This window comes from Gymnoscopelus microlampas (genome assembly GCF_963454915.1).
Source record: "Gymnoscopelus microlampas genome assembly, chromosome: 21".
NCBI lineage: Eukaryota > Metazoa > Chordata > Actinopteri > Myctophiformes > Myctophidae > Gymnoscopelus > Gymnoscopelus microlampas.
In genome coordinates this window covers 11,387,281-11,408,743 of record NC_139958.1, presented here as the reverse complement: position 1 = coordinate 11,408,743, position 21,463 = coordinate 11,387,281, and the positions used below count along the sequence as shown (strand labels likewise).

The 21,463-nt window shown below is 41.1% G+C and overlaps 1 protein-coding gene across 1 annotated transcript in view; it reads left to right on the top strand.

The window, feature by feature from the left end:
- LOC311037799 (32 kDa beta-galactoside-binding lectin-like) overlaps positions 1-19,928 on the top strand; it is a gene marked incomplete at both ends in the record, with an annotated part of 49,440 nt that extends 29,512 nt beyond the window's left edge. Inside the window, 2 exons of the mRNA XM_084047089.1 lie at positions 13,399-13,487; positions 19,852-19,928. Coding sequence (XP_083903215.1) covers positions 13,399-13,487; positions 19,852-19,928 — 166 coding nt within the window. The remainder of the gene's footprint in view (positions 1-13,398; positions 13,488-19,851) is intronic.
- Between the last annotated feature and the right edge of the window lie 1,535 nt (positions 19,929-21,463).

Sequence of the window (21,463 nt, the reverse complement as noted above, 5' to 3'; positions counted from 1 at the left end):
AGGTTTGGGATGACTCATCATTCCCATGGGCGGCCGGGCCGGCAACAGTCATTTAACATGTTGTATAGTTACGTTAGACTAGAGGAGGTGTTAGTCAGTGGTCTTTTCCTCCATCAAGTACAACACTAGCTAATAGGCCAGTATGTGGTTCTCAACCTGTGGGTCAGAACCCTCAAGGCGGTCCCCACATGATGATGAGATGACAGTAAAGTGACAATTTCAGGACTTTTAAGACCTTTTTTAATGCCAAAAAAAAACTATCCTTTAAAAACTGGTAAAACATTGGCCAAAATTGTCAAATAATACAAGGAAGAGGCACATTTTTGTGGCACATTTTTGTGGAACCGAGTCAAACTAAATGTAATGCCTCAACTCCTACAATACCAAGTGCTTGTCAGAGGGGGGCGGGTCGCCAGTTCAAATAGATTATTTTGGGACCCTGAAAAGGTTGAGAACCACTGAGCCAGGCCATATAAACACTCATAATAAAAGTGCTTGTACACTACAAGACGTTGGCTGCATAGACATCCTATCGTACAATTGAACAAATGAGGCATTTAAGCAGATCTGTGCTCTTATCCAGAGCGTGAGAGGGACTCGCGAAGTACAAGACTGGAGTAAAGTGGCATGAACTCGGCAACAGGGTAAGGTAGCGGTCAAATAAACAAGAGAGCCAAGAAAACAGTTAATTAAACTGTATAACAATTTGCTACAAAGCAGCTACTGCAGAATAAGTAGAAAGAATGAAAGAATGTCAATATTGTTTCTTTTCCCATGCTATGTACCCCGATTCTTAGTTGTAAAGGTGAAATATTGTGTCTGGTTGTTGTGTACTGTAGTACAGTATGTTGTGTCTATTGTATAGTATTGTTGGTCTTTATGTATTTTTGTATTTTTAAAGGTTTTTACTCATGATTGCCTAAGTCATCTACGTGACTTACGCAATCATGAGTAAACAAACAAATTGTGCCTAAGTCATGTTTGTCTGCCTTCATGTATGTCTGCCTAACTCTACTCTCCTAACACTGATGATACATTCTGCCTATTGCCAATGTTCTCCGCCTATCAGAATTCCTGTTACATTCAAAAATCTTTTCTGCCTAAAGATGACTTAAAAGCACTTTCTGCCTAAGTCATTTTGGAATGTAACAAGTGTTCTGATTGGCTTAGGACGTAGGCAATAAGGCACAATGAAGCAGCAGTGTTAGGAGAGTAGAGCTATAGGCAAAAATGTCAATTTGACCAAAAAGTGACAGAGGCAATTATGCTATGTCGAGGCTAACGGTATGTTGTTTATGTTTTGTATTGTGGCGGGTGTGATGGACACCAGGAAGAATAGCCATGCTTAGGCCAGTGCATGGAGGATCCACAATAAAGTAATGTAAAACCAACTAAATAACCACTCTAAATAACGTACCTATAGCAACTAGTGGACAAGCATACAGCACATAATATCTCATCTAAATAATAACATACATAATATGAGAGCAAGTAACTGCAACCTATAACAACTATAGCAGCTGTCTAGAAAGACAAGTACTGGTACTAAATAAGAAGTGCTAGGGGGCGAGGTCGAGTCAAAGAGATGAGTTTTCAGACTGTGATGGAAGATGGGGAGTGAGTCTGCTGTAAAGACTGGGGTGTGCAGGAGTCCACACACACACACACACACACACACACACACACACACACACACACACACACACACACACACACACACACACACACACACACACACACACACACACACACACACACACACACACACACACACACACACACACAAACACACACACACTTGGAAGAAGAGTTTTGGAGAAGCTTGGGGAGAATAATCTAGAGCTGGGGTCGTCAACGTTTTTCAGGCCAAGGACCCCTTAGCTGAGAGAGAGATGGAGCAAGGACCCCCACTACTGTACGTATTGAATAAAATTGTATCGCTGATGTCTTCTATTAATATTAAAATAGACAATCTATAAGCTCACAATGCGCCTTGCGGCGCGTTGTGAGCTTATAGATTGTCTATTTTCAGCGAGTGTTCCCCCCACAATAGGGATGCTAGGGTTCGTGTTATTAATGTAAATGTGTCCTTATCACACAAAGATTTGGTGTCATAACTCTGATGACCCCCCTAGGGGTCACGGACCCCCTGTTGAAGACCCCTGATCTAGAGTCCTCTCCCTCTTGGTTCCCAAATTGTGGGACTCCTTAGACTCTAGGATGTGTGGAGCGTTGACCATGAATTGAGTACATGAGGATCTCTCCATCTCAATTGAAACAAGCCATTAATTACGGCTTTCATGAGCGATCCATTCTAGTTGACCTTGTATTGTAAACTGTACTTCCTGTGCATTTTTCTCTGCAACCTAAGTATTCAATCAATCAATCAAGACCAGGCTGTTGTATAGGGCAGGTTGGAACAAGCTTCCTGAGTTAACTGATCTAAGTGAGCAGGCAGTAAATTGGCGTGTGGGGGGTAGATCATGTCCAGAAGGTGCCCTTTGATTGCCTATAGAGGTTATATCACCAGTGCTTTGAATTAGATGTGGGCACCGACTGCATGCAGGGACCAGCGAAGGCAGAGCAGAAGGGAGAGGAGACGTGTGCAAATTGTAAGGAGATTGAAGAGCCGGCGTGCCGCAGCATTCTGGATCAGTTGTAGAGGTTTGAGTGAGTGAGCATGCAGGCAGGAGAGAGAGAGAGAGAGAGAGAGAGAGAGAGAGTTGCAATCATTAAGTCTGGAGATGACTGAGGTTTGCATAGTACCATTCATACTCATGGATTTAACCCATTAAGACCTGAAGCCAATTCTACAAATGTTTTCTAAATCCCAACAGTATTCTGAAAAATCACACCCAGTGTGAAGTGGGCGGTGTGGTCACAGTGGTCATCACAGTGATGGATGTGATTCAAAAAAACATAAGTGTTTTTTTTAAGTCCATACTGCTATTCAGGGCTGCACATGTGTCATGTGTTTCGCTAGCCAATCACAGTCCTGAATTTGCAAAGTCAGCCAATCACATTACAGCTAGTGGTGATGACACTAGCTGTAATGTGATTGGCTAACTTTGCAAAAGTATAGATTTGCATTGACTGTGGAAGGGTTAGGGTTGTAGACTGCGTTGTAGACTATTTGCCAATCACGGTGCAGGATTGGTCAGTGTCCAAACCTCACTTATAGGGGGCGGTTACACCGCCCCAAAAAAACATGTTTCTAATTTATATCAGTGGTGCTCAAACCTTTTCATGTCAACCCCCAAAATGATATGTATTTGGCCGCCGACCCCTATCTCAAAATATTTTGTTCCAGGGACCCCCCAGAAGCAAAGATTTGAGTTACAAATGTTCGCTTTAAAACAATATGTATTCCAAGATTTGCACACATTTTCACGATTTCTCAAAAATAGCAGATCTACAAGCTCGTAGCGCGGCACTCGGTGCCGCGCTACGAGCTTGTATATCTGCTATTTTTGAATAGCCAAAGTGTAAAATAATGCTTTTTTAGCTCAAATCAAAAAGTGACACAGATGCGTTCCAGGTCTTCATGGGAAAAAATATATAATCTCACGACACCCACACAAGCACTGTTTCCTAAACAATGAACACAATATGTAAAATGATGAGCGTCTGGAAGTCGGCCCAGTACAGCACCAACACCAAGCTGACACTGTACCAGAGCTGCGTCCTGTCTACCTGCTATATGGTTCTGAATGTTGGAGAACGACAGAAAAAGATCTCTGCGAAATGTCAACCTTCCACACCAAAAGCCTATGGAAAATACGGCGAATATTCTGGCCCCAAACCATCTCCAATCGACACCTTCTTAATCATTTTTCTCTGTCTTGTCTGTACTTTTCTTCTTCCGTCTTCTTTTAAAATGCTGACCCTGGGAGCTGAGCTCCAAAATGTCCTACGCACTTGTGCAAATAAAGTCTATTCTATTCTATTCTGTGTACACATGGAAAACATGGCTACCATTCTTATGAGAAGGCGGTGGAAATGGATTGGGCATGTACTCCGTAGAGAGCAGGACAACATCACCCAAACTGCCCTTCACTGGACACCAGACGGTAAACATAAGAGAGGCCGACCCGAGAACACCTGGAGGGAGAGCTGACGACCCTGCATCACACCTGGGGTTCTATAAAGACGCTGGCCCAGAACAGACAGGAGTGGGGATCCTTTGTTGCTGACCTACAGGTATACATGCCAGCCGGCATAAAGGGCAGTAAGTAAGTACTGTAAGTAAAATTATGATGTTTTAGTAATAATGTTCCTGTTGTTCTACATACTGCCAACCAGGTGAAGAAATCACAGATTGAGGGTTTAACATTTTTCTTTTATGAAATATATGTGACCATTAGGATTTTTTATGGAAGATGCTTATGCACATATTGCTAGTTTGACCACTTCAAATGCTATAATCAGGCCCGGATTAACCCTTTGTGGTGCCCAGTGCTACGACCCGTTTCTATGCCCCCCGGGACCATTTTGTCGACGCGGAAAAATGTACGCTTCACCTCACCGGTGCGTTTCACCGTTTTAGCGGTCCTTCAGCAGCAGCTGCTTCTAAATGTCGGCGGTTTTCGGCGATAGTTCTGTCTTCTTTCACTTTCTCCCCACCGTTTGGGTGGCCCCCCAAGGTTGGTGCCCTGTGCTTCAGCACCTAAAGCCCTTCCATTAATCCTGCACTGGCTATAAATCCTAAAATAATGACCAAAAGTAGCAACTCATTAAGAGCTTGTAGATCGGCTATACTTTTGCTGTGCAACATGCTTCTATGGAATCCAAATAACTGAAATCAGTCGTGGCGACTGAGAACTTTAATCCATTCATATATTTGTGTTGCTTATTTTAAAGGGATTGACGGCAGGATAAGATAAACAAACACCGCGCCTCCAGCAGTTTGTTTCCCCGACCACCAGGGGGTGACGCAGGAGGGACTTCCATAGAGTTAAGCGGACTTCTGAAGGGGCCATGCCGAAAATAGGTTGCTTTATTCGGATCCAATGCGTGTTACTGCCCGCCCTGCTGGTTCTCTGAATTTTTATTTTTAAATAGGCTCTTTCATGATAAATTGACCACATATATGAAGTTAAACAACTAAATTATATCCAAACGCTATCTTAAAAGTAAATTCTGTGCCTCAAAAAACTAAGTTTGAGAGCGTTTTAAAACCGAAAGTAAAAAGTTCACACGGACACGGACGCGCACGGACGCGCACATGCGTGCGTTAATTTACGCCCCGGACAAACATAAACAGTAGGGAAAATACGGATTTCAGAAAGAGGACTGTGTTTCAATGCACGAAAACACCCCAGCATCATTATGGCTGATAGAGGGGGAAAAATGCAAAATATATATATATATATATATTTAAATTTAGGCTTAATGTTGCCTAGAATCCCTTTAATATTTTGAGTAAACAGTTCTAAATAGTCTCTATATACTGTCGCTGCAGTGTAATGCACCCAAACCTCACCAAGGGAAGAATACATCATTGGCGTGTGCAAACATTCCAACAAAATGATTCTAATTCAGATTCATTCGTCGTCACAGGGTGTCACAATGTGCGATGTGTGTGACAGGTAAAAGTGTGATTATCCAAGCTTGTCAACACACACATATGTCATCGTATTGTGTTGTTATTCATGAAGCGCCGTCACATGTCTTCAGAGTCTGTATGCGTTCATTCATTCGACACGTTTTATCATGCACATAATCCTGGTATGCATCTTATTAAGCCATTTAGACCGGGAAAGAATCCACGTCGTTTTTAGATTTCTTTGGCTATTAAAAAATAGCAGATCTACAAGCTCGTAGCGCGGCACTCGGTGCCGCGCTATGAGCTTGTAGATGCGCTATTTTTGAGAAATCGTGAAAATGTGTGCAAATCTTTGAATATGTATATTTTTTTTAAAGCAAACATTTGTAACTCAAATCTTTGCTACTGGGGCGTTCCCGGGAACAAAATATGGGGGATGGGGGTCCGCAGCCAAATAATACATAATCATTTTGGGGGCCCTTGACATGAACAAGTTTGAAAACCACTGATACTGCATGACAACATCAGTTAAACAAATAAATTTAAAAAAAATAGGATTTAGAAGACATTTGTAGAGATTTGCACACATTTTCACGATAAAAATAAATGAAAAGCAGATCTACAAGCTCATAGCGCTATGAGCTTGTAGATCTGCTTTTTTGGAATAGCCAAAGAAATCAAAAAAATGACACGGATGCGTTCCCGGTCTTAATGGGTTAAGCAAATGGATGTAGGCTATGCATCTTAGACTATTCCATATTCTGGATACATTCCGTATGTGACATACATTCCGTAAATTGTTAAGAGGTTTTAAACCGTTAATTATTCACATAATTAATGCAAACCCATATACTGTACATACAGCTCCCAGGTTTGATTTGAGATCAAGACACATCTGCTGTAAGGCCCTGTTGCTCAACGTCCGGTATGGGGACCACCAGGGGTCCAAATGCACCGTTACGGGTCTGTAACTCTTAAAGGGGAAATCCACCCATTTTCAATATTTAACTATGTCATTAATATAGCATAAAGGAGTTGTGTGGAAATAAGAAAAAAGTTCCCCACTTTTCTTTTTGCCTTGAACTGGAGGATTGATTGTGAGTTTAACATTGCAAATTACAACGTGATGACTCATCATGTTGTAATTTGCAATGTTAAACCCACAATCAATCCTCCAGTTCAAGGCAACACAGAAAGAGGGGAACTTTTTTCTTATTTCCACACAACTCCTTTATGCTATATTAATGACATAGTTAAATATTGAAAATGGGTGGATTTCCCCTTTAACTGTATAGAGTGTAACACATGGAACCATTTCTTAATCTTCCGGGGCCCCAATTCTACACTGTAAAATTCTCAGTGTTCATTTAAAATAGCCGATCTACAGCGAAATGTTGTGAGCTTGTAGATCGTCTATTTTCACTATTTTAAAATAGTATTTCAAAATAATGAAAAATGCTTAATAAGATTAGTCATAAGATGCCGCGTACAATATAGGGCCGACTGGGCTTCATGTGGTTCTAGATGAAAATGTCATTGGAGCAAATCTCTTGTATTTCCACCCATTTGTCTAGATATGTACATATTTACTGGACACCTTCTTAATCAGACAATAATGAACATTTTAAAATGAATTGAAATGAAATATGAGAAGATATTAAGACTTTGAAACCTCTTAATCTAAAAAAGAAGAAGGCAAGAGTTCACAAACAACCTTTTTCCCTTTCTTTTTTCCCCACACAATTTTGAAAGGTTTCTCTTGCCATTTTGTCTCATCTCGTTCTATCTACTAATTGTATTTTTTTGTGTCCTGGTACCAGGACTTATAATTAGTTTATTTTTGTAAAGCTATCTCCTGTCCTGCTCAGGTATTTTCAGGCACCATTAAGCCCTCTAATTGTCTCATACGCCTGAAATATCAGGTATTATTATAGTTCGACATCTACTGTTAATGGAAAACATCCTCACCTTTCCCTTCTGGCATGTCTATTAGTAAAAAGAAAAAGGGTGTTGATAAAACTTTCAAAGATGATACAGAATACATGTCCATGGAAGTGGTTGGAGGGGATAGAAGCATTTCCATATTTTAGCATATTTTACAATATGCAATTATACAATTTAGTCATTAACAGCTGCTCATCCAAAGCCATTTACAAAGAGCGTGTTTGGAGTAAATGTCATGAAACCCAGTCAACACATGACAGCGTAAATTGTCACATAAGTAGAGTGAACAAAAAGCGCTTTTGTACAAACAGACCATTTTCCTAGGCTTTTTCCTTTTTCAATCTCGCATTCAAGTCATTAAAATGTTACCAAACTCGCATGAATATTTCAGTCAATTGTTGGCTATTACTGTAGCTAATTTTGCAGTTAAATAACTAATGGATGTTTGAATTTCGTTTGTAAATTGAACTTTCCCCCGAGGGGCTATTTTCGGCCGTACTTATGTCAAATCATTCCGCACATTCAAAGTCATAAAAAAGCACCGATCACATAACTTTAACAAAAGATAAAAGTGCCATTTTAAAGCAAAACATTTTTAACTCAAATCTTTGCTTCTGAGGGTCCACTGGAACAACATTGAGATGGGAGTCCGTGGCCAAATACATGAAAATAAAAAATCACACCCAGTATGAAGTGGGCGGTGTGTGGATAAATGACTTTTTTTAAGTCCATACTGCTATTCATAGGGCTGCACATGTGTCATGTGTTTCGCTAGCCAATCACAGTCCTGAATTTGTAAAGTCAGCCAATCACATTACAGCTAGTGGTGATGACACTAGCTGTAATGTGATTGGCTGACTTTGCAAAAGTATAGATTTGCATTGACTGTGGAAGGGTTAGGGTTGTAGACTGCGTTGTAGATTATTGGCCAATCACGGTGCAGGATTGGTCAGTGTCCAAAACTCTCTTATAGGGGGCGGTTACACCGCCCCAAAAATCTGGATTTAAAAACAAATAGCAGATCTACATAGCTCATAGCGCTATGAGCTTGTATATCTACTATTTTTGAATAGCCAAAGTATAAGACAATGGGTAAAGTGTGACAATGACAGATGCTTTGCCGGTCTATAATGGGTTAAGGAAGTGATACAGCTTTCAACTAACTTGTGCACTTGACTCCATGTTAGGGTGGGGGGGGGGGGGGGGGGAGGGGGGGGTGCCACTCCCACGGGGCTTCTTCCATGGAGCTCACTGAGGCAGTGTGTTATTTGACTCTCTGGAGAGTCCAATTATATTTTGAGGATAGCCATGTTTTTTAGGTCAGTTTTAAATGTGGATGGATGGGGGAATTGAGACGTTCATAATGTCTGTTGGTAGGGGGGGCACTCCATATTTTGGAGCCAGTATAGTAGGATGCATTTTCCCACCCATGTGTTTGTGCCGAATCTAGTACTATCTGCCAGTGGTGTAAAGTAACTAAGTACATTTACTGGAGTATTTCCAATTGTCTATACTTTTACTTCTACTCCGCTACATCTCCGAGGCAAATATTGTACTTTTTACTCCAGTACGATTATTTGAAAACATTAGTTGCTAGTTACTTTGCAGATATAAATGATTATATTATAAAACATACATTAACCACTTCAGCCCTATTTTATACCTAGGCTATTTGAAAATAGCCGATCTACAAGCTCACAACACGTTGCGAGTTTGTAGATCTGCTATTTTCAAACATTTTAGTATTTACTTTTGGTACTTTAAGAAATTTTGTATACCAATACTTTTGTACTTTTACTCAAGTTGTACTCAAGTTTCCTTGTAACAGAGTACTTCTACATTAGAGTATTGATACTTTTACTTAAGTAAAACATTTGAGTACTTTTTCCACCACTATCTTCGCTAGAACTAGCAGATCTACAAGCTCACAACGTGGCGCATTGTGACGCATTGTGAGCTCGTAGCTATTTCTGGCAAATGTCCCCACCCCCCCAGTAAAGGGGGTGCTTGGGTTCAAGTTGTTTTTTAACCGATTTACTGTTGTGAATATTGTTGATACTGTAGCTTCATTACAGTCGGGCGTTGTCCGCGCTCCTCTCAAGCGTGCTATTAGAACTCCCTGACTCCAAGAAGAGCAATCTGGATCTGTCAGTGATTAACAACTAGACCGTGTACTCCAATCTGCCCTCATAGCCCAGTGGTTCACCAAACTTTTTAGCTCAACAACACCCAAAAGACGGGACCCAAACTAGTGAAAATAGCAGCTCTGGCAAGCTCGCAACTTGCAGATCTGCTGTTTTCACCATATACCTCTTAAATATTTGTTTTCTAATTTAGGGAATTTCTGTTTGTTTTCAACTTGTGCAAATTTGTGATTTTTGGGGGGAAATCTTTAGATTTTTTTGTAATATTAATTAATAGAGCTGATCTCTTTACAGCTGTCCGTAAAAATAACAATTCCATTCTCCTATTTATCACCAAGTATTCCCCAACTGCCGAATCGATCAAACCTATCCTATACACAGACATTGGCACATCTTACAAACGTATCCACCACAGCTACAGTATGTAATGTTTTTATTGAGCCCCCTGAGTTGTGTTCAGGCGAGGGCAGATATCTGAGGGACTCTCTCTAGTCCAGGGGTCTTCAACGTTTTCAGGCCAAGGACCCCTTGGCTGAGAGCGAGATAAAGCAGGGACCCCCATTAAATATTGTATAAAATGTTTATTTATTCATAGATTTCATAGGCAGCTTCATAGACTTGTTTCACAGCACTTTCAGGTTGGATTCATGTTAATCTGTTTTTCCAGATATTTAATTATGCACTTAAACAATACTTAGTAAACCTGACCTTTCACTCTGTACTTCGTCTGCTCTTTTTCCCCCCTATACCAAACCACTTCGCCGAAAATAGCAGATCTACAAGGCACAACGCTGTGCGCTTGTAGATCTGATATTTTTGGCTAAAGTTCTCCTCAGAATAGGGATGCTTGGTTGAAGTGGTTAATGTAAAAATCACACAAAGATTTGGCGGACCCCCTGTAGTAACTCCAAGGACCCCCTAGGGGTCCCGGACCCCCTGTTGAAGACCTCTGCTCTAGTCCATTCAGATCTCCCCCAGTTAAAGCATTAAAGCATCTCAGCGCACATTGACTCCCACAGGGAAAACTACAAATGTGGTTCTTTGTGCTCAGTGTAACAGTAACCATAAAAAAGCACCAGGTTTTAAGCATCCTCACTCAGGCAAAACCATTCCCATTAAAAAGTATCATTACGTGTACCACAAAAGGAGTCGTATACACGATCTATTGCCCCTGTGGCAACGTATTACTGTAGGTAAAACCACACGTGTGTCCTGAAAACTCGTATCGCTATGAGCACCGTTGCTCTATCAGCTGTAACAATATTGCATTGTCACTGCGCGCCGCGCTGCGAGCTTCTACATCTGCTATTTTGGAACATTTTAGAAAAATCTTGAAAGTGTTTGAAACTTTTTAAATAATTTTGTATTTTTTAACACATATCTTCTCTTTTAGGGGTCCCTGGCAAAAAAAACATTTTCAGATGGGGGTCCGCGGCCAAATACATATCATTTTGCGGGGTAGATCAGCTATATTATCGCGCCGGCGATGACATAGCTGATCTACAAGGCTGATCAATCATAATAGGTCTACAAGGCTGATGATATATGCCTTGATGATCTACAAGATGATCTACCGTATAAGGCCGATAATATATAGCTGATCTACAAGGCCACAACGCGTTGTGGCCTTGTAGATCGGCTATATTATCGGCGCGAGACACCGTCGTATACAACAAAGTAAAATCAAGGCTTTAGCCTGCTCCCCCTCCCTCTCCCCCTCCCTTAGTCTCTCCCCAGAGGATGGGATGCGTGTTTAATGATTTTTTTTCTTCTCTTTTACATTATTCTTCCATTTCACTCCCACACACACACCCCCACCCCCTCCTCTCTGTGAGTCTCTCTCTTTTTTTCCACTACCAAGTATGTCTAGTGACACAGCAGTGCAGTCTCTCTCTCTCTCTCTCTCCCTCTCTCTCTCCATCCTCTCGCCTCTCCTTAGGGAAAATCATCCGTCTATCGTTCCCTACACCCCGCCAGCCTTATCAGTGACAAGAGGGAAGAGATGAATAACCCTTTAAGGTCTGGAACGCATCTGTGTCATTTTTAGATTTGAGCTAAAAAAAAAAAGCATTATTTTTAACTTTGGCTATTCAAAAATAGCAGATATACAAGCGAACTTGTAGATCTGCTATTTTTGAAAAATCAAGAAAATGTGTGCAAATCTTTGAATATATATATATTTTTTAAAACGAACATTTGTAACCCAAATCTTTGCTTCTGGGGGGGTCCCTGGAGCGAAATATTTTGAGATGGGCGTCCGCGGCCAAATGCATATAATTTTGGGGGTCCTTGACATGAAAAAGATTGAGCACCACTGATATAGAAAAATACGTTTGTTCAGAAAAAAAATTGGGATTTAGGAGACATGTAGAATCTAGGCTTTACGGGGATAAGGGATCAAAAGAGACTTTTTTTTTCCGCTCCCTCTTTTTTTTCCACACTGTCAGGTTATATTTACTCTGGGTCCCCGTGGGTCAGCGAGACGCCGCGCACACCAATTACACGTGACAAGCCTTTTCATTTTCTGTGTGACTCGGGGAGGTGGCAGTTACGTGTCATTACTGGAAAAACCCATTCAACTAACCCCCTGTTCACAGGGATACGCCGGGAACGTAGGGGAGGTTAATCTATTCATTTTGCGAATATAGCAATAGATCATTTTTCATCACATTTTTTCGTTTGTTGTTAATATCGTTCTCGGTTTTGCTCGGAATACATTAGGAAATTATTTGTGCCGTCGCCAAGCCCTAGTCAAATAAATAATGTACACACTGTCTACACCGATCTCAAGCAAATTCCAAGTCTCTGCAAGTTGATTTTCATACTGTATTGAAGTTAATGGAATCCAATGACGAATCAAACAACCCACAATTATGCTTATGGAAAATAATTGTAGCCATGTACTAAACATGCAGACCTGTTCCTTTTCATCTAGCCTAGCCTGATTATCAGCCTGAAGCTGCGTGGAGCTTCCGTCTGACATTGGCTGGAGTGTCCGCAATTACCAGGGGGAGGGGATTCAAATGTCCCTAAACCAATCGCAAGAGATCCACGGATCCGCCTACATCTGACGTCATCGCACAGCTTGTTTTAGCAGATATTCGCTGATTGGCTTGTCGTTAGACCACCCCCACCAACGACTCTGATTTGACAGGTTTTTCTTTGACCGTGAAAAGCCATAGGCTCACATTATGACACCAGACCAAGAGGAGCAGTCCACTCAGAGAGTGGGCGGGGTCTATGGTCTGGAACCAGGACAAATCTAGCCTGGAAACCAGACGAATCTGCCATTGCAAAAACAAAAAAATTGCCCTTGGCAGATTTGGTCTGGCACCGCTCAGTTGTGATTGGATGATGTCATCTTCACTCCGAAGATGTGAGGGACCAATCAGGGCCCAGTATGCAAATATGGGGCGGGTTTATCACCAGAGGCATTTTCTTTAAATCCTCCCCTTGGAAATGCACGTTCCATGCAGAGATATAGCCATGCCAGGCACGTTCCTGGCATGGCTATGCACGTTCCATACAGAGATATAGACATGCCAGGCAATTTTTTATCAGATGATAATGACAGGGAATAGCTTATTTGGCAGCGATGTTCAAAAACCACCAGCATAAATTTCCCTAAATCCCACAAATCATTTAGACGGGGAACAATGCACGGCTAACTCCAGCTGAGATGTCCATGTAATGACCCATGTCTTTTAGAGGGATAACACAGATGCCTCGCTCTTAATCTGTGCACTCCGTTGCCTTGATCCGCAGAGGCAAAGCCACGCAAAACCCAACACGACCCAACAAATCTGACGAAGAGAGAGAAAAACAACACACTGTGTCGCCACAGGAGGCCGAAGGTTAATAACTAAGCCCCAATAAAACAGGCAATTAAAGTCTGACGTGACTAAAAAGCGGCGCCTGACTTACCAGCGTGTTGGAGTGATCAACCTGCTATTACAATGCACTAAAATCTTGGCACTGGCATAAAAGACCGACTGGCACCAACCCACTTAACCCATTAAAACTGGGAAAGCATCTGTGTCATTTAAAGCCATATGTTATGCTTTGGCTATTCAAAAATAATTTTGAAAAATTGTTTTTAATTTTAAAGCGAACATATATATTTTTTAATTCAACATTTTTATCCCACAATTTTGTAACCCCATTTTTTTCACCCTGTGCCAATTGTCTAAGTAATCATGGGCACTACACTCCCTCTGCCAACCTAGGGAAAGCTCAGAGCCGAGCTCATGCCTCCTTCAATGCATGAGAGCTAACAAAACGAACATTTTAAACACAAATCTTTGCTTCTGTAGGTCACCTGGAACACAATGCTCTGAGATGTGGGTCCGTGGTCAAATACATATAATTTGAGGGGGTCCTTGACAGGGAAAACCTTGAGCACCACTTGATATATATAGCAACATAGGATTAGGATTTAGAAGACATTCAGTTAGAATCGGCTTCGGGTCTTGATGGGTTAATGAGTGAGGAGCACTGTGGCTCCTGCCAAACGATAATCTCCCCTCAAACATAACTGAATACAAAAAGAGAAATGTTCTTATCGGGAAGGAACAGCGGATACTCCCTCAAGACCCCCACTGGACCCCCTCCCCGCCACCCTACCCCAGAGCGCCCAAACTTAATTGATTTTCTCATCCCAAGCAGTTCACTCAGTGTGTCAGGCTTCCTAATTAGCGAGGCCATTTTATTCAATAGACTATTTGTTTTCAGTGTTGCATTTTTTCATTTTTCTTCTTGTTGTCTACTGATTTCGCTTCATTTTGTGAGTCAGGATCTGATGGTTGCTTTTGCGGAAATTAGCCTGAATGTGGGGGGGAGTGTCAGTCTGATATTGATTTGCCATCCAAACATGCTTAACAATACAATACTGCGTTTGGGAGTTTATGTTTATCAGCCATGTTTGATGTCAGTGTGTTTGCTGGTATACTAATAACCATGTAAACCCTGTTATGTATACCTACAGTATAAGTGGCCAGTTTCACTTTCAAAACCTTTGCATCATGCATGTCACACAAACAGAATGCATTGCGATGCGTTTTGTTGATATAACAAGTTTGTTCATATAGCCTAGAGTCCTATCCACAATCCACATTATCACAACCATTGGTGTTGTGTGCTGGATTCGAACCAACATCATCTGGGGTCACGCTCTCCATGCTGGAGGTGTGGAAGAAAGATGGACAAAGTCACTGACCACCTATACTGTATAGTTCAGGGGTCCTCAACAGCGGGTCGGGGACCCCTAGGGGGTGCTCAGAGTAACCCCTACACACGTTTGACGACTGTTTGCCTATGTTCAACAAATGTTCGCCTATTATGGGATTCGCTATATTCGCTATTTTGTATTATTTTTATTTTTAATTTGTACATTTAATTTGTTATCTTGAGAGCGCAACCAGCATATGGCACACGCAGGCACGCACACGCACACGCACACGCACACGCACACGCACACACACACACACACACACACACAGTGATTAGGTCGTTTTTGTTTTGTTTGATATATAATGGTACTGATGGCAGATTACATTTTATTTTCATTTTGTTTCATTACTGGTTCTCTAATTATATTATATATTTTTTAGCTGGGAACTGAGGAAATGGAGTTTCAGTAGTAGGGAGCGTAATTGTCTGAATGAAAGAATATTGACTGGGAGTCTGGGTTAATGTAATGTTTTGATGTCGTGTGAACCCCGGGAAGATTAGCCGCTGTTATGCAACAGCTAATGGGGATCCTAATAAACACAAATAAGCATCCATTTGGCAGAGGTGGAAAAAGTACTCCATGTTTTACTTAATTGAGTACAAGCATCAATACTGCAATGTAGAAACACAAGTAAAAAGTCAGGAATTAAAAATTGACTTGAGTAAAAGTACAAAAGCATTGGTATCAAAAGTGCTTAACCCATTAAGATTTGAGCTAAAAAGCATTATTTTACACTTTGGGCTATTCAAAAATAGCAGATATACAAGCTCATAGCGCGGCACCGAGTGCCGCGTTACGAGCTTGTAGATCTGCTATTTTTTAAAATGTGTGCAAATCTTTGAATATATATATTTTTAAAGCGAACATTTTTAACTAAAATCGTTGCTTCTGGGGGGTCCCTGGAACAAAATATTTTGATGGGGGTCCGCGGCCAAATACATATAATTTTGGGGGTCCTTGACATGAAAAAGTTTGAGCACCACTGATATAGAAACATACGTTTTTTCAGAATACTGTTGAGATTTAGGAGACATGTAGAATCGACTTCAGGTCTCAATAGGTTAAAGTATACCAAAAGTTAAAGTACTCATTATGCTGTTCCTTTAAGCACAGTACTTGAGTAAACCACCACTGCCATTTGGATACCCGGGGGTCCCCCGACCTGACGTTGAACACCAGTGCTGTACGGCACTCCTCTTTTCTTTTCTTCCTGATATAGCCACTCGATCGACCGGTAATTATCCTACTCAGTATAGTGATTCATAAAGTGCAGTCTTATGAGCTGATATGTATATAAAATCTACTGTAATTGACCCCCCCGCCCTCCTGCCCACACTCTCTCACCATGGGCCACACGTTATGTCGTGGGTGAAGGACTAGGAAAGGTCACGGCAAGGTCACCCGCATTTGTCTTACGCGATATTGATTCAAATGCTTGTGGGAAATGAGGGGTCAGAGAGGTGTCGCAGTGAATTAGAGGAAAAATACTAGCGGTGACGTGTGTGTGTGTGTGTGTGTGTGTGTGTGTGTGTGTGTGTGTGTGTGTGTGTTAATCTCTCTCTTTGGAGCCATCTGGTTTTGTGAAGTGGACTTTGAGAGCAATTAGACTCGAGGCCTCAGGGCATCATTGTATACGGTACCTCACATCACAACATTATGTTTCAGGACAAAGACGACACAACACTTTAACCCATTAAGACTTGAGGGCGATTCTTAGCTAATGTCTTCCAAATCCCAACAGTTTTCTGAAAAAAACCTATGTTTCTATATCAGTGGTTCTCAAACGTTTTCATGTCAAGGACCCCCAAAATGATATGTATTTGGCCGCCGACCCCCATTTCAAAATTCTTTGTTCCAGGGACCCCCAGAAGCAAAGATTTCAGTTAATGTTTGCTTTAAAAGAATATATATATGTTCAAAGATTTGTACACAATTTCACGATTTTTCAAAAATAGCAGAAATACAAGCTCATAGCGCGGCACTCGGTGCCGCGCTATGAGCTTGTATATCTGCTATTTTTGAATAGCCAAAGTGTAAAATAATGCTTTTTAGCTCAAATAAAAAAAGGTCTCAATGTGTTAAAACCACACCCGAAGAAAATGTTGTGTTTTCTAACCATTATGAACAATAGGCAAACATTTGGTGAAAATAGCAGATCTACTAGCTCACATGATATACAAGCTTATGAGCTTGTAGATCATCTATTTTCGCTATTTGATGTACAACACAGTATATATATAGGCCTATTATGTGCATGCCAAAATAGGCGAACATTCAGCGAAAAATAGTTGATCCACAATGTGCCGCAACGTGACACGCTGTGATTGGCTATTTTCTCTTGTAGAGGAAAAAACAAGGAGGGGCCCAAGACAACTACAGACCCCCAGGGGACCATCAGTGGTCAACAAATTATACAGGGTTTCATAGGCTAAACACTTAATCACAGCCCACCCACTAGTCAAGACCAACAAGGTCACATAAATTTCTCTAACATCCGCATAATTTATTATTAGGGAAATCCCTTTACTAATTCAGCTTTTTCTATTCACAGAGTCTGTGATATTGATCAGAAGGAAATGGTGGGTCTATAAAAAATAAAATGTGCATGTGCAGAATAAAATTACCAAGTTTAACCCCTTAAGACCGGGAACGCATCTGTGTCATTTTAAGATTGCTTTGGGCGATTCAAAAATAGCAGATATACAAGCTCATAGCGCTGCACCGAGTGAATATATATATATTTTTTTAAGTGAACATTTTTAACTAAAATCTTTGCTTCTGGGGGGTCCCTGAAACAACGTATTTTGAGATGGGGGTCCACGGTCAAATACGTATCATTTTGGGGGTCCTTGACATGACAAAGTTTGATAACCGCTGATATATAGCAACATAAGTTTAGAAGACATTTGTAGAATCCCCAGAAGCAAAGATTTTAGTCACAAATATTCACATAAAAAAAGGATTCATTCAAATATTTGCAAAAATGTTCAAGATTAAAAATAAATAAATGCAGAACTACAAGCGTGCGCGCCAAAGAAATCTAAAAATGACACAGATGCGTTCCCGGTCTTAATGGGTTAAAGACGTTTGAGGGCAAGTATCCGCACACCACTTTCAAACCGACAGAGCGGGTGCGGTGAACCACGGCCTGATTCCCCGCTGAGTACCGACCGCCTCAAGAAGAAGACTGCCTCAGCTTTCCTTCACATCTCATATGCAGCACACAGTATATGATTCACTTCCTCCGGTAATATCGATTCAGATACACTTTTCAAACATCACGCATTTCAATGTGGCACATTATATTTTTGCTATGGCATTATTAATCCTTTAAGACCGGGGAACGCATCATGAACGCGTCATTTTAAGATTTCTTTGGCTATTCAAAAATAGAAGATATACAAGCTCGTAGCGCGGCACTATCTGCTATTTTCGTGATTTCGTGAAAATCGTGATTTTTTTTTTGCAAATCTTTGAGTACATATTTTCTTAAGCGAACATTTGCAACTCAAATCTTTGCTTCTGGGGGTCCCTGGAACAAAATATTTTGAGATGGGGGTCCGCGGCCAAATACATATCTAAAATCTTTTTTCTAAATCCTAACAGTATGTTGCTGTATCAGTCCATCTCCAGCTCCATCTTTTCCATGTCAAGGTCCCCACAAAATGATATGAATTTGGCTGCGGACCCCCCCCCATCTCAAAATATGTTGTTCCAGGGAACCCCAGAAGCACAGATCAGAGTTAAACATTTTCACTTTTATATTCAAAGATTTGCACACATTTTCCACGATTTTTCTAAAATATTGCAGATCTACAAGCTCATAGCCCGGCCGGCACCGAGTGCCACGCAATGAGCTTGTATATCTGCTATTTTTGAATAGCCGAAGAGATCTTAAAATGCCACAGATGCGTTCCCGGTCTTAATGGATTAATTATGGATGATTTTCTTTCTTTACATTGTTCTATGGTGTTGTATGACAGTGCAGGGGGTTTCAAAGTACGGCGTGCCCGCGTGCCACGGACGTTTTGTCGATGCCACGTCTGACACTTTGTGTGAAACGGCACTGCTTACACAGCAAAAACCTCAGCTTAACTCTGTGAGTGTGAAAATTGACCCTTTGACACGTTAGATTGAAATTACCAGAATAACATTACTTTGTATTACAGTGATTTAGGGCATTGGTTCTCAAAATGGGGTCCGGGGACCCCCAGGGGTACTTGAGGGGGTTCCAGGGGGTCCCCAGCTAAATGATGGACAGGAACCAAATGGACCCTTATGGGTCTGTAACTCTGAGAGTGTACAAATGGAACCAAACATTTGGTTCCATTTGTACAATATAAATTGCGGTCCAAGTGATAGAAATGCCATGATGAATGGGGGTCTGTAGCCCTAATGCATGTCAAACTGGGGGTCCTTGAAATTAAAATGGTTGAGAATCACTGCTACAGAGCCGTAAAAACCTTCTCTGGCTTATATTTTCAAATGGGGGTCCGTGTCAATTTGGGGGTCCTTGACATGAAAAAGAACCACTGATTTAGGGGTTAGGTCTCGTTTGCCTTTAGTTTAACTGCACTAATGTTATAGGTTTAAAAAAACAAAACAAAAAAACATCTCTGCATTTGTATATCGAAAAAGTCAGGCACTAAGCATACAAACTGCCATTTATCCACTGGCCTTCAGCAGGGCAATTTCAATTTAGTTTCAATTTAGTGAATTCCCATGCTTTCCACTGTTCTTTGCACATTGATTTGTCTTGTGGGTTTCTGTTTCAATTTGTTGCAAAGCCATGTTGCAAACAAATGTTCCATTTGGGACCCAGGAGCTTGGTATATAGGAGTGAATAGACGACAGCAGGGTTTTTCCTTCTAAATTCTCTATAGTTTCACGGCAACTAAGTCAACATTAAACGAGCTGCTTCCCATGTGTGTCTAACTACACATTACGCAAATCTCTTGTGAGTGTAACTGTCCTTCATGTGTCCCCAGAACCGTCTGACAAACCGTCTGACAAATCAACGCAGAGGACCAGAGGGAGTGTGGTGCCCATGGCGTCAGTGGTGTAAAGTAACTAAGTACATTTACTCAAGTACTGTACTTAAATACAATTTTGAGGAGCTTTTACTTTACTGGAGCATTTCCAATTTTCAGTATTTTTTACTTCTACTCCACTACATCTCGAGGAAAATATTGTACTTTTACTCCACCACAATTATTTGAAACCTTTAGTTACTAATTACTTTGTAGATTTTGATTATTATTACAAAACATACACTACCACTTCAGCCCTATATATATTTCGGCCATTTGACAATAGCCAATCTACAAGCTCACAATGCGTTGCATCGTATTGTGAGCTTGTAGATCTGCTATTTTCAAACCATTTTCTTAAAAAAACTTGTGAATGGGACATTCTGCAAAATGAGTACTTTTACTTTTGGTACTTCAAGTACATTTTGATACCAACACTTTTGTACTTTTACTCAAGTACATTTTGAATTCTGGACTTTTACTTGTAAGAGTATTTCTGCATTGCAGTATTGATACTTTTACTAAAGTAAAAAATGGGAGTACTCTTCCCACCACTGCCTGGCGTCAAGTCGATCATATACAGTAGGTGGCTGTCCAGAACTGCCGCTCCGACCGATATGCCCATATAGGCATATATTGATATATGGGTATAAAGGGGACACTGGCGGGTACTGTAGGTAGACAGATAGGCTAAATAGATCTCCATATACGGGCATAAAAGGGACACAGACAGACGGGTACAACAGGTACTTTGACAATGGGTATAGTAACAGGTACAACAGGTATTAAATAACCGGCGCCCAAAGTCACAGTAAGCTACAAAGATATGATCAGTAGAGAGTAAATCCCCACCAGGAGGCGTCATATCTCCCTCCATCTTTCTGGACCATGTTGTTTTGTGGTTGTGTTCGTGTGTGAAAAGGCAAGGGGGCAAAGGATGTAATAAACAACGGTCATTACGGTGCAGCCAGCTGTATGGGAGACAAATCTTCGGACAGTGACTACATGGAAAGGTACTAGTGTGGCATGTTGTCATCTCTAGGACAAACATCACATTACTATGTTACAGCCTAAAGGACAATTTATAGTCCAGACATAACATACATTACATAGACCGGACAGCACTGGGGTCTGCACGGACTGACATTATGTGATGGCAGATCTCAGCATAGCGGTAAATCCAAATGGGCATGTCCACTTGAAGCTCAGTGTTTGTGACAGCGCGTATAGTGTTCACATGCTGGCATGGCTCGGCATGACGCCGTTTCTCAACGACATGGCCTATCTCAGGGAAAAGCTAGTTACTGATGTAGTAGTTGTGTTTTTACAAGACTTGGCAAATGTAATGAGCTTTGCACGCTTTTAACGTACAACATGTGCTCAGAAACAGTAACGCACGTAGGGATATTTGATATTTCTAAAATTCAATAACCACCAGACTACTTCACTCACTGTTGGCCTGACTAAGCGGATACATCTATATTATATTTTTTACTTGCATCGATTATGAACTACGATGCAACTTTGGTGAGTTGCCATGATTTCAGTCTGGAGCCTATATTAGCTTGTG